At 26.5% G+C, this 15,558-nt stretch overlaps 1 protein-coding gene across 1 annotated transcript in view; it reads left to right on the top strand.

Moving 5' to 3' along the window:
* The window catches only part of LOC129968842 (uncharacterized), a 42,429-nt gene extending 27,369 nt beyond the window's left edge, over window positions 1-15,060 (top strand). Inside the window, exons 14-18 of the mRNA XM_056083122.1 lie at window positions 931-5,484; window positions 8,037-8,213; window positions 11,049-11,222; window positions 12,521-12,598; window positions 14,604-15,060. Of these exons, the coding sequence (XP_055939097.1) occupies window positions 931-5,484; window positions 8,037-8,213; window positions 11,049-11,222; window positions 12,521-12,598; window positions 14,604-14,806 (5,186 nt within the window). The 3' untranslated portion in view covers window positions 14,807-15,060. The remainder of the gene's footprint in view (window positions 1-930; window positions 5,485-8,036; window positions 8,214-11,048; window positions 11,223-12,520; window positions 12,599-14,603) is intronic.
* The last annotated feature ends 498 nt before the right edge of the window (window positions 15,061-15,558 follow it).

Genomic DNA, 15,558 nt, shown 5'->3' with positions numbered 1-15,558 from the left:
AAATTTTTACTTATATATACACTAAAGGCTGACATTAAAAGTTTTTTCCTCCGATTCTTTCGAATAGTACAGATTAGGGTTGAGATTAAAGCTTCTTATGGATTCAGCATAAAAACTCAACAATTTAGAGGCATATGTATTTGGCTTTCTCTTACAAATATGTAAAACAAATAAATGCTGGTAGAACTGTGGGTACAGCAAGCAGCTAGTTCTCGTTAAAACTAATACACCATTGACAAAAATAGATGTAACAACTTTAATTTTAAAAATGTAAAAGGTTTATATTAATTGCTTAAGTGAAATTAATTGACTGAAAATTTAATTAATCAAATTTACTTTAATCATTATTAATATAAATTAGTACATCAAAATAAATCATTCATTGAGGTAAAATGATTTAGTTTGATGTACTAATTTATATTAAGGATTAAAAGACAATTAGTACATTATATTAAATCAATTAAAAATGAAAGTAGCTCTTCCTTTCTCCATATCCCTGCTAGATTATGCCACCAGCTGAAAGACATATTCCACTATTTTTTTACTCATATAATTTTGTAGAAGCTTCAGGAGCATAATAATTAATAAAAGTTACATTTCTTCTTTTATTTCCTTTAAATTTCATGTTGAATGTTGAGATGTTATAAATTATTGCATTATTATTATTTACCAGTTTTGGTTTATTTGTCTTTTCTACAATATAATTATCCCCAATATTTGACATAATATACTGTTTTAGCTTTGTGAGAAAGATATAATGTCCATTGTTTAAATTGGACAAATTTCTTATTCTTATTAAGTAATAGTGTTCATTTTCATTTCTCCGACTGCTAATAGTTTATAAAATTACATTTTTCTGAATCTGAATTAATTATGTATTTAGTATTTATTTTCTGTATTATATTATTTTTTGCTTCTATCTTTTTTTAGGTGGAAAGAATTTTTACAAAAATTCAGACGCCATGCCAACTAATTTTTCAGGAAAGCTTATTCCTCAGAATTGTATAGAAAAATTTAGTTCCGTAAATACTCCAAATACATATACAAATAATCAAGATCTAAACATTTCTTCATCGTCTTCACTGGAACCATCCCAGTCAACAGGTGAAGAAATTACAAGTTGTAATAATATTCATGCTGTGTCATTTCAGAGCAAGCTTGTTTATAATTTGCCTACTAAAAAAGAAAGTCCGGAAAAGAATGTGTCTGCTTTCAACAGCTCAAATGATACTGAACAAGATAAGCTGTGTGAGTTTTTGTCCGAGAGAGTAAATCCTAAGAACGAAACAATTGATCCTGGTAATGAAGGTATAATAGGAAATACTCTGTTACAAAAACAAAATGTTTGTTTTAACCAAGTTGAAGAGGTACTCAAAACTGCAAAAGTATCATCCTGCAACAATATTTTGCTACCTTCATCTGGGACAAAAAGTTTTGTTGAAGAGAAGAAAATAAAATCATGTTTTGAGCAAACATTATCTGTTGGTATATATACTGAGAAGGAATCCTTACCGATTACATCTGTCTCTCTCAAGGGAGATTCACCGCTTAGAGAATTTAACTGTACTACATCTGAAAGTGCATTTAAAAAGAATCTAGCCTGCAAACAGAGCCCTCTAAAAGAATTGGGAAAGCGTATTATTAATGAAAGCAAAATTTCTGATGTTTCAATACAAGGGACTGTTTTTGAAAACAAATCGGTAACTAATAATCTGGAATCAGCATCTGACTTTCTGGAAACTGCATTTTCTCTTCAAGATGACCAATCTTTATCTGACAATGAAAGTAGTGATTTTGATGAGTTTTCCAAGTTTGAAAATTTGTTTAATATGTTGCGGAATCCTGTTTCCCCATTACCCCCATCTCCAAATAAAAATAGTCAGTTTCTCAAAAATGAAAGTATTTTAAAGAAAGATTTGGAAGAAATCAAAGAAAACTTTCCAGACAGTCAGCTTAATCCTGCTTCAAAACTAAACAAAGATAAAAAATTATTATATGCAAAAGATAATTTATTACAATCTGGTCCTAGTGTTTCTGCTAAAAATTTTGCCTTAGAAACACTTAATGATTTAAAATTTGATATTCAGCAAAAATTTGTTGAACAGTGTAAATCATTGGATAAAAATGTAGTCCATCAACTAGTTTATGAGATACAGGATACAACAAGCAATATTTTTCATCCAGAGTTACGTGAATGTTATGTGTTACTTTCTAGGTGTGATATTCCAAAATATTTTTCTTCTACTAGAAAACAAATTTCATTTCACATGTTTGATAATAATCAGAAAAACTCCATTCCTGAAAACTCTAATTTAATTACTTCATATAAAGCAAATGATTTAGTATTGGATGATAGTAATAATAAAACTTCTGTAAAAAATCAGAACAAAACTGCAGATATAAAATATCTATCTACATTACCAGCTTTTTCTGAAAATGAATCAGATACCAGATGTGGCTATGATGTTTCATATCAAAAACCATTTAGTACCATTAATATAAAAAATATAGCTTGTTATTCTCAGCTGCTCCCCTTAAGTAAAACTTCAAATTTTCATAAAGAGGAACCTTTGAATGATCTTATTCATGATACAAAACTCTGTACCAAAGATTGCAATGCATGTTCTGAGTTGAAAAATTCTCATGAATCAAACATTTCAAGAATCGTTACAGATGGAACATCTTCGGTCAATATGATAGAATTGTCTACAAATAGAAAGAAAAATATTTTAAAAACTTCTGAAATACAAGAATGTTTTGTGAAACTGTCAAGAAGTGATATCTCAAATTATTTTAGGAACCTTAGAAACAAAACTCCATCCCAAATAGTTCATTATTATAACAATCAGTTAACTAATTCACCATTAAAAAATACAAGCCCTGAAACTTTTTTAGAAAGCAAAGATAATAATTATTTTCCACATGATGATTCTACAATATCTGCACATGTTGTTTATTTTGATAATATGCAACAAAAAAATAAAAAAATAAACAATCTATTAGAAACAGAAATGCCAGATGAAAATCACAAACTGATATCTTGTTTTAATAATGTTGAAAATTCTTTTAAATCTGTTAATTTGCAATCTGCAGAATTCTCAATGTTTGATGATAATAATACTTCTGATAGAATAAAATCTCCAAGCGAGAAATTGGCGGTGTCAAATTCTCAAAATTTATCAACAGAAATTTATCATAAGAATGCGTCTATTGTCTCTGTGGAACTCCCTATAAATAATGAACATTCATTAAAAAGTTTGAAATCTCAAAATGGTTCTTTGGTTAAATGTCATGTACCATCAGCAGATTCTAATAATATAACTGATAGATTAAAATTATTGAACAAGAAATCGTCTGTATCTATTTCTCAAAATTCATCTGGTGCAAAAATGTATCATGATAATTTATCTGTTGACTCTGTGGAAGAATCAATCAATCATTTCAATCAAAATTCAGCTAAATCTGAAAATTGTTCATTGCCTGTGGCAACTTTTCAGAATTCATCAGACATAGAAACTTTTCATGAAAGTTCATCTGCAATTTCTCTAGAACTTCCTATAAACACTGAACCTCAAGAATATCCAATGAAAAGAAAAAGATCCGAAACTTCTAACTGTAATTTTTCCAAAAAGACTTCTCTAAAAAAATGGTGTCGTGACTTCTTTGATAATAAGCCTTTACTTGAGAAAAGAAGTACTATCCTTTTACCTGGACCTTCTGCATCTACAAAGTGGAAGAAATCATCAATATTGAATGGAGATTCATTGCCTAGTGAATCAAAAACGATCCAAACAGAATCATGTACTCCTACATATCCCTCTCTGAAATTTCAGAAAAAAATAACCTCTATTTTAGAAACAAAAAATTCATTGAAAAAGAAAATAAAGCCACTTGACAGTGGAATGACATGTGTAGCCCCTATTCGAATAAATGGAAGAACCTCTAAAAGTAAAGCATTTGTCAAAATATCTTGCAATAAGGATATAAATAATAGCAGAATTTCAAATAGAATTTTAAGTAAAGAAGTGGACATTTCTTTGCCACAGCTTAATCACGAAGAAAATATGGAAAATTACATAAATATAAACCCTCCCAAAGTTCGCAAACAATACAAGCGAAAGTCTTCAAGTGAGACCCATGTATTGGATAATGTAAATAAAGAATCACCAAAGTTATTAGAACAATCTGTTTCTTCACTGGAGCAAAATCAGCTGGATACAAAATCAAGTCCAGAACAGGTGAATAAAGGATGTGAAAAACAAAATTTCCCATTAATAAAATCAGAAGATTGCATTGATATAAAAATCAATAAAAATATAATTACTGATGGAAATGGTCACGATGAAGATTTTAGCTGTAGGAAAGAAGCATTTTCTGATTCTGTTATCAAAATTAATCATAATTCTACTGAAGATTTTATGGAGAATAATTCTTCAAATGTGTCTCATTGTGCAAATGAAATATGTTCAAATTCATTTGAGCAATCAATTCCTTCACAGGCAGACCTTCATACTTCTGGAGCAGAATTTTTGAAACAGTCTAAACAAATTAATGCTACTAATCTTTTCTTTGACTTTCTTCAGAAAGAAACTTCTAAAAAATACAGAGTTGATCAAATTAAGCAGTATATTGACAAACAGTTGTTGGTTAATAAAAACAAAAGTAAATTTAAAAATAGTAAGAAGTTGTCTGTTAATAAAAGTGAGAGTAAATTAAAAAATGAGAGCAAACATTCCATCAATACAATTGAAAATAAATTAAAAAATTGCAGCAAAAAGTTGTTAGCCAATAAATCTAAGCACAAATTAAAAAATAAGAAAAAAAATTTGCCAGTCAGTAAATTTGAGAATAAATTAAAAACTGGGAATGAAAAGAGTGTTAAAGCTGAGATACCCACAAAAATGAACAAACTGAAAATAGAGAAATTAAGTGAAAACATTACTAAAGTTTCAAGTCCTTTAAGTGATATTCTACATGGTATCGAATCAGTGCAAAGTACTGATGAAAAATTTAAGCAGTATCTACATTCATTAATCAACTTTTTAATTAATCCATTGCACTCACCAGATCTGGAAAATTTAATTTATCTTGTTGTAAATTTTCTGCATCTAAACAGAGAAAATTATTTCATTGATTTGCCTAAAATTCATTCAGAATATTGTTTCTTACCTTCTGCAGAAAGTTGTATTGTTGAAGCACTATTCACTATTCAGAATGATTCAAAAATGCATATGCAGTGCTTGATAAAAACTTTTGTGCATATATTGCATCAGTTAATTCTGACAAAGATAAAATTTAATATTTATGGACTTGCATCCCTATGCAGAGTTCTGGCAGCAATTTGCAAACGAAATGATGATAAAGCAGAAATTCTGTCTTTATGTTATGATATACTGAAAGTAAAGCATCCATTTGGTCCCTACTTGATTGCATCGGTTGTTGTGGTTTGGAAAGAAGCATTTACGATTTCAGACAACATGTCAGGTAATCAGTTTTTATTTGTACCCACATTTTAAATATATATATTTATTCAGAAAATCAATTTCTCTAAAACCATAAGCAGGAAAAAAACATAGGTCTTCAGAAATATTAATTATTACAGATGTAGAAACTGTGAGGCTCTATTTTATCAGTTTCACCACTGGAATTAAGTCCTTACCTTATTATAAGGGAGGGGGAATTCTACCTCTGCAATTATTAGGTATCTGTTTCCTGTTATGAAACAGTGTACAACAAGTATGTCTTTGTGGTTTCTTTGGCAATCAACTAGCAAACAGTTTTCTTATTAGCAGGTACTTTATAACATTTAAGAAAATAAGATATGTGCATTTTTTTTAAAGAAAATTAATTTTATCAAATTATTTACTTATGATGTCTGTCCCAAACTCACAAACTTTATCATAGATCTTTTCTGGCAGTTGATAAGTGAAAGGACAAAAAAATATATATATATATATTTCCATCTACTATGGTTACAACTATTTGAAAAATTTGGCAACCATCTTCTGAATTGCTTAGGCTTGCACACTTAACTTTTTGTACTGCTTGATTTCTGTTATTGGTATATGAATTTTGCTTTCTGAACTGTATATATGCATACACAAAAGATTAGCATTTACATGTTTTTTGGTAATGATATTTGTATAAATATGATTTTGTCCTTTTTATGATTAAAAAAAAAGGGACATGTGTTTGTCTTAAAAATTATAAATAGATTTTTTTCAAAATGTTTCCCCTCATAAATTACAACCTGTGTTTCAGAACATAAACAAATTCTGCAAAGAATAATATCTGATTGTTTAGATGCAATCCAATAATCAAACCAATTTTTGATATTTATTTAGGTATCAAATCTATCTCTTTTGCATGGTACAAAATAATAGTAATAGTATTAATAATTAGAAGTGAAGTAATAGTAATTTGAAGGTGAATATGGTTATTGTGCAAACACATTCTAGCGAAGTAATTTTGAAGTTTCTTTCATTGGTCTGGCATTATGTGTGTAAGCATTATCATATTGGAAAACAAGTCAGCCATGTTTGTTGCTATATTTAATGCTTTGTTCTAATTGTCAATTTTTGATTGTGTTGTTTACCATAGATGGGTACCTCATATAATGCTTTCAAATCTGCATTCTGAAATTTTTTTAGGGATTTACCATGCTTTTTGTCATGCATATTGGAATAATTATTTTTAAATTGTTCAAGCAATTTTTTCAAGTCATATTCAATTAGGTATGCATACTTTATTGAAACTTCCTGTAAATATTGTTTATTTGACACAACACTCAACATGTTTTCTAAGCAAAATAAATAAATATTAACTGGATGTTGAAAGCTAACTTTTAAAGGTTGTATTGAAACCTTTCAAACTCAACTTTCCTATTTATTTGCTAGCTAGCAATACTGTTAACTCCATCGATTAAAAATTGGCAGAGCTATATTTTTTATGCCTAATATAGTGTTTTAAAATATGTTATTGTAAATTTTACAATACATAGTTCGTTTCTTTTACTTGAGGAGTCCTAAGTTATGGCAAACATCCCCATGCTTTGTAAACCTATTTACTATATCTTGAATGTTGTAAAATCATTAAATATATAAAACATTTTAGCAAGCATTTCTGTTTTAAACAAAGGAACATTTTCAGCATAAGAAAATCTATATAAAATTTTATGTTAAGACCTATAAGTATTTTGTATAATCTTTTATAATTAATAATTATATTTCTAAAAATATTGTGTATGTAATATGAAATACATGTACATTCATGCCCACATAATATACAAATTTTATATATTAATTCACCAACAAAGAGTCATTCCAGCTATCAGGCATTTTACTTATATTACTCATTATAAAAATTTACTGCAGTTAAATAATATGAAAATATAGCTACTTTTAACAATTTTTGACTTAATGAAAGAGGCATCGTTTTTAATGGAAATTAGTTTTCAACTTCAAGAAATTAAATTATTGCAGATGAAGCATTTAGACATTTGTATTATATTACTGCTATTTATTCAGCAATTTTTCCTAATTTTTAATTTTTTTTCTTATGAAGTGAAAATGCTACTGACATGATTAAAAAAAAACATTTGTTAATCCATAAATGATTGGGTATCCTTTTGCTTAAATATTAATAAAACAACTAATAAATAATTAAGTTATGTTGATTATAATATCTCTATCAATTTTATTTTACCTTTAATAAATACATTATGACATTATATGCATATATACATTATAGTATTGATGAAAAATTACCTAAAGCCATTTTGATATGAAACATATCATTATGATTTTTGAATTACAAGTATTTAATTAATTATGCTAATTAATTGCTAGTCTGTTTCATTTTATAAAGTACCTTTGAGTCACTTTTTTTTTTCGCGCCCTGAGATAAAAAGAGTTTAAAGATGAAGGAAAAAAGTATATAAAGGCACTGATGATACAAGTATATCAGATTTGTACAATATTGATTTTTTTAAAAATTTCTTCTATGTCTTGCATTTTAAAAATAATTGCTTATTTCAGAGAACGAGATGCTGCTTCGATGTCTATCACTTGGATTTCAGAAAAAACCTGACAGACTATCTAAAAATAACTGGAATTATTGCCTTGAGTTGTTAACAGGATTACTTCCATGTGTTCCAGATGTAAATAAAGTTATAGAGTTTCTTAAGAACAGAATCCTTATAAAATGTCTAGATAGTATGTATGCTAGTCTCTTTTATAGACTTTATTCTTATAACTTTTCTAATTTTTGAAGGTATTTTCTGTTATTCCTTTTTACTTTTCATTTAAAGAATTTTTTCCCCCATTTCTTAGACATGAATTTGAATTCTTTCCTGTAGGAACTCATTTGAATTTTAAAAACATCAACAAAAACAACAACAACAAAATGCATAGAATTTTTAAAAGATTATGCCATTTCATAAATAGAATAAAATTTTCAAATTACAAGACTGAATTTAAAAAAAGAGGTTTTCCAATTGTTTGTTTATATTACAAGAGATCTGTCATTGTTTATATGGCCTTCAAATTTATATTTTCCCAGATTAAAATAATCTTAAATCATTATTTCTTGGAATTATTTATTGTAATGGAAATATCATTTTAAAGAGTTATTATGTTTAAATCTATATGTTTAAAATAATAAGGAAAAACCAAACAACCAGTCATGCTGCTGCAATCACTGGTCTGATTTCAACAATTTTTATTTCAAATGAAAGCACATAATTTTTTAGAAATATCACAAATACTTGCATGTCCCTTAACAGTTCCTGTTTCCAAAAGAAATTTCAAAAATTCTATTCCACTGTTTACTCTATATGGAAAAGAACCATGCCAGTTTCTGTACCAATTTCATCGTGTTTACTTTCTTGTATAAGTTTTGTGATAAAATTTGAAATTGAAATTTTGTCGAATTTTCATGTTTCAAACCTTCCTGAACCCAAAAAATATATTTTTGAAATTATATTTGTCAGTTTGTCTAGATGCATAAAATTTTGTACATAGCCTTTATACCTAATTTTGGATGAAATCCATTTTGAAGAAGTCTATCTATTCTCCTGTCGGAGTACAAGTGAACGTAATAAATAAATAAATAAAAAATTTGGAGCTAGGTTCTTGTGGGGATTGACTGTCTATCAGTCTATACTTTTGCATGTATTTAAATGAAATAATTTGGTAATTTAATAAGTTAGGTAAATGAAATTTCCTTCTCAGTTTTAATATATAAAGATCATTATCAAGTTTTAAATTAAATCTGTGAGTCTTGAAAATGAGACTCACAGATTCAGTATCTGTCAATCAGTACTTTTGAATGTATATAAATGTGATATCTCAAAAACGCTAAAATTTAAATAAATGAAATTTGGTGTTAAACCCAGTTAATCAGGTAAAAATAGCATCCAGAATGCATATTCAGTTTTCTGATATTTTTGTATTAACCACCTATTCGTGATTAATAACAAATAAAAAAAAATGCCAAATATCACTTTCTAATACACTTTTCATAATTTTTATTTGCTAATGACATGTTTTAACACACAAGTATGATTCTCTTTATTATACTATGAAGCATACAACTCTCATGTATAAGATTCTAAAAATAAAAATCTTGGTGTTTATTACCTTTCTCAAGATCTGCAATTTTATTGGGAGGGGGGAGTTAACACTTTATTATAGAATACGAAAAATTTTTAACTCCGGTTTGTTATTTCAAATGAAAGTTTGACTACTAAATGCATGTTTAATGGCTGCTTACCTTCCACCAACCCATTTTTGATAGATATCATAAAATAAGACTCTGCCAGTGTTCCAGCATCAACAACTACATGGATTTAGCATTATAATTTTTATTACTTGTTCATTTACCATTATTTTAATTGGGAAATTACAACTTGAGGAATTTGACCAATAAATTTCTCAGAAAAGCTATTTAGTAGTATAATTAAGCCAGTTGAATGATTACACAGAGTTGTGAGTCATTTGTGTAATGTCCACAATCCAACTTTCCTTATAGATTTTGCTCATTTTCCTCCTTTAATTATTTTTAAATTGTGAATGATTCTTAATTGTATATATGAACAACTAAAAATAACAAAAGTAATAATGAATCAAGCAAAGAATTGGCAAAACCAAAGAATCAACCTCCCATTTTCTAAACTCTGTACTGGCCTCATAAGTTTTTACTTTGTCATATACAAAGTATAGAGAAAAATGTAGTAAAAAAAAATTCGAACGTGAGATGTTTGACAATTTTCCATATTTTAGATCTCCCTGAGTTCGAAAAGCTGCTTCTGAGTTTTTTGGAAAATATCCTCTGACGGTTTGTGACAATGATAACTTGAAAACGCTTTGAGCTTCAGGCCTAAAACCAAATTTGTAGATTTCTGTCAAATTTTGTGTGAAATCTATCTGTCTGCTTGTTTAAATATGTTAGCACAATAATTACAAAACGAAGAGAGCTAAATAGATAAAATTTGGTACACTGACTCAAAATCTTTAATATAGACGCTTACAAAACTCTGAGCAAAATCAAGCGATGAGTTGACTCTCTGTCAGTCTCTACTTTCAGAACCATGTAAATTCGTAACTCATAAATGCAATAACTTAAATATATCAGATTTGGTGAATGATTTTGCAACTTTAAGTGTAATTTTATGTCAAATTTCCGTTTGAATCTGTTGGAAAGAATGCGTCTGGAACCCAAATTCTACTTTTGGATACTTTTGACTGCATGTGAGGGATTAATTACTAAAATACTGCCAAGGATGATATGATAGATTCAGGAGAATTGTTAAATTCATGCCAAAGATTAATATTTCATAACTATTATATGCCAGTGCCATGCATGGTGTTACTGGGGTAACATCTTTATTAAAGAGTATGCAAGAAAGTTTTGGGCAGACTATTTCCACTGGTTAATTCATCATGAAAGCTCCTCATCTAATAATTATATGCATCAATCATGTATTTTATGTATATCTTTATACATAAAAAATATTAATTTTATATGCTATAAACTTCTGATTTTTTTAGATAGTTTTGAAGAATTATGGAAATTATCTTCTCCATTTCTAATTTTGGTTTCCCAAATGCCATGGGATTGGATAAAAACTCATATAATTGATATGTACATTATACCTAATTTGCAAAGATTTTCTCGTCATGATTCAAAAGAAGAAGCTTTTGATTTATTTTGCAATCTTTGTGGTGAGTATTTTCCAAGAAATGTACATATTCACATGTTTTTGAACTTACTGTACCATTAAGGTTTTTATTTTCTAACTATTATACTCTCTACTCACATAGCATGTGCTGCATACAGTAATTGAGCATCATTCCAAAAAATTGTATTAATTATATTTGTGCACAATACAAATACTATAAAACCATTAAAAAGATAGCGAAAAAATTAAGTATCAATCAAAATATATGTTTGATAAATATATTTTGTTCATGATATATGTTGTGATGCAAATATGTGTTTGATAAATATATTGCACATAAATTCAGAAATATCAAATATATGTTTGATATTTCTGAATTTATGTGCAATAATATCTTAAAAGCAATGCTATAATTATTTTTTCAAAGGCATATATATATAATTTTTATTCATTGTTAATAAACTTAAAAATGTAAAAAATTCTGTTTCTTCGTCCATTTGATAAAACAGCTTACTGTACTTGTAAAGATATTGCTTGACTGCCCTTACTCATCTGGGGACCTTAACTTTAAATACCATTAATTTTATCTTTTTTTTATTGTCTTAATTGGGATATCAAAAATATTTAACAGACTTAAAATTCTACCATAACAGCAGTGCTAAAATTCAAGATGTTCAAAGCCATTCAAGTTGTTTTTTACATAAACAAGCATGTTTCCAGTTTTAGAGGATATATATAATTTTTCCAAAATTTTAATAATTATTAAATTTTTGTCATTTTTTTTTTATTTATTATTTCAAATATAAATAAAGATATGTAGTAAATAGTTATCTTTTTTTTTTTTACATTATTATTACTAAAATTGTAAAAAAAAAAAATGTTTTAAACATGTTTAACTATTTTGTAGTTGCCATGAAGTTTATTTTGCATTAATATACATTAGAAAAAAATAATAATGGTGATTTAAGAATTAGATTGATACATTAATAGCAATGCATTTTTTAATTTATTTTAATTAATTGTTTGATTAGTTTTTTAATAAATTGTGTTGAATATTTCTTTTTTTTTTTTTTTGTTCAGTATCCTGCTTTTCTTACTTCTAACCAAAGGAAAATTCTAATTCAAGCATAATCTGTATAATGGGCTTTTGAAATTATTAATCAAATTATTTATTCTTTTCATTGACATATTCTGAGATAACATTGAAAATGGATTTCTTTTGTTTATATAAACAGAATTATTCTTCTTTATTGTAATTCTTATTTATTTACTTTTTTTAATGACCAGAGCAGTATCTTTAATTGATTCGTTTCATTAATTATTTTTTATTCTTTCTTTTAGTGGAAGTGCTTTTATTTAATAAAAAATTAAATGAAGATGAAATATTGAACATGTTTTATGAAAATCTATCTCTTACAGGTATGGAATATTTTATTCAATTGTAATATATTACTCTCAAAAATATTTTATTTGTACACAAATTATTTATTTAACTATTTATGTTAAAACTTAATTCAAGATAAGTAATAATTAAAAACTGTATAAGTCATAATTTTTCAAACATCTAATATAACATTTTAAAATAAAATGTTCGTTTTTATATCCTGAATTTATGTGAATATATCCTTTTATATCCTGAATTTATGTGAATATATCCTTTTATATCCTGAATTTATGTGAATATATCCTTTTATATCCTGAATTTATGTGTTTTTATATCCTGAATATCCTGAATTTATTTTTATATCCTGAACATCACACATTATTTAGATATAAATGAATGAATTAATTTTATTTTTATTTTATTTCCAGTCATTGCTTTTCAGTATTCCCCTTCCCTCCCATTACCTCTTTCCTCCCCTGAAATTTATTACTAAAGATTATATTAATTCTTAATGTCTGTTCCATTTACTCTGTGAATGTATCAATTTAAAATATGGAAAGTTGTGGTTGTTTGAGAGTATTATTCATGTACAGAGCGTTTTTTGTGTGAAAATTTGTAATTAGCACTGAATGCAACTTAGAATACTTTGCTGTATTCTATTTAGTTTTAAAATGGCTCCATAAAAATTATTTAAAATTTTCATTAATAAACATGTTTTAATTTTCTTTTTTTCTTCCTCTTTGCAATATTGTCCCATTTCTAATCATTTTATCGTGGCTTAACCCTAATGGATATTGAAGTGATATTAATGCCCAGCATCCTCATTTAAACTCCCATGTATAAGCCAATCACATCAAATTATTCCTTTTCAACTTTATCTGATTATTCTAAATATGATCCCAAATTCTGCAATTTATTTCAGTTGGTAAATATCTTTCATTAATCAGATATTGAAGCTATTTTGATCATTATTTTTATCTTTTTAATTTATTTTCAATATAATGCAAGAAAATCATATATCATTCCTAAGTTTTCTTCAATCAACATTAAAATAATTAAAAAAAATATTTTAAAATTATTTTTTGCACATTTAAATTTTTTTTTTTTTTTTTGAGAGAGAGGAGAGACCATTACTTTAAGATTATTAACTTATTAAAAAAATTCTTAATATTCATGCTTTAAATTTGGTTAATATAAGCTTAGTTCAATGTTTATCACAATGATATTTTTCTCGGAGAATGGAAAATATCATTGTAGAAATCAGAAATCAAATGAATTTAGGTAGGCAGGAAGAAAATCATGATTAATTCATTCTGAGAAAGATATTGGGGGATTTTTGCTTGATTCAGAAGTTCTTGATATTATAATAAATCCTTTTTGAAAATCACAATTATTTTTCAGTATGCTTTATTGATTAAAAAAAATAATAATTATGAAAATTCATTCAGTATGTTTCTAAATATTTATTGCATTTTTATTTTCTTGTTCAATTTTCTATTGTTGAAGGGTTTTAATTCCTTTTGTCAAAACATAGAGTTTATCATAAGTATTATGAAACCAGGATTTTGAGTGCAAAATATAAAATGACAATGATTTCAATCATTTAATATCCCATAACGTTTTCTCATTAAAAATAATAATTTAAAATGAAATAATTTTTTTAATTCATTTTATTGCTACATTTAAATTAAGTTTTCATTTTAGTTGTGGGTTACTATTGATGCTAGTACTTGACAAATTAATATTGATTAGGTCTTTAATAAAACTGCAAATATACCAAATATGCAAATACCAAATTTTTTTTTTTGTTATATCTTTCTTTATATAGGCACTACATTTAAATGAATTAGTTAATTCTTATATTCTGCAGATATCTTAATAGAAATACATTTCAATAACTGAAGTTATATAAAATATACTATTGCACTTCTGGCTCTTTGATAAGAACAGATGTTTTATTTCTTGATATTCTTTATTTTTCTCCTTAACTAGACGATTTATTTTAAATTATTTACTCAGATATTTTATTTGTCTTTACAGGTAAAAATTTTGTTCGGGATTGTGTTGCAGCTTCACTTATGAAGTATTTCATTTTGTCAAAAAGAACTGTGCCTCCATTCTTAGAAAACTGGCTTAAAAACAATCAAGACAATCCTAAGTTACGAATATTTGAAAATATATTCCAGCAGAGGCTTATGTCTGAACACCCAGAAATTTTGTCAAAACAAGATATTATTAAATGAATAAGTGTTGACTGTTATTTAATTTCATTGTATTTAATTAAATAAAAGTGATTCATTAGATTTTGGCACGAGAATTGATTTGTCTCCTATCTTACTAAAATTAATTACGAATTTTAAAGGAATTTATGTTTAATAGTAAGTATTTAAAAATATATTAAAAGTATACTTTGAAATATTTACTTTAGAAACATAGTTTGAAAATGATTAATAAAATTAATACACAACCTCAAAACGAACTATACTCTGAATGATCTAATAGATCCATTAAATACATTGTGTTTGATACATTTGCTTAGATGTTTTTCATTACATAATTTAGATACAAAATATTTTTTGTACGCAATTATGTGAAATAAAAAAAAAATATTAATTTGTACTCTTATTGTTTTCTGTAATTTTATAATTTGTAGTCATTTTTATGATTACAGTTATTAATATAAATAAAACAAACTTCTTTTTTTCCTCTTTACAAATTGCTAATCTAAAATAACTATTAAAATACATCTTCAGAGTTCTGAAAAAAATTTAGTAAAGCATTTGGTGGTGTTATTGTTGTATAGCATTGCTTATGAGAAATTTGTGCTATATAACCTTATTTGCTATTGGGACATAATTATTTAATTTCATTCTTTTTACCATTTTTCTTTTGAATTTTTTTCATTTATCTAAATTTTGTTATCACTCACTTTTAAGACAACAAATATTTTCTTGCTATCGATGCCAATTCTGTTGTTAAAATATATTCATGATTG

Source organism: Argiope bruennichi, chromosome 5 (assembly GCF_947563725.1).
Source record: "Argiope bruennichi chromosome 5, qqArgBrue1.1, whole genome shotgun sequence".
NCBI lineage: Eukaryota > Metazoa > Arthropoda > Arachnida > Araneae > Araneidae > Argiope > Argiope bruennichi.
This window is presented reverse-complemented; position numbering and strand designations above follow the sequence as displayed.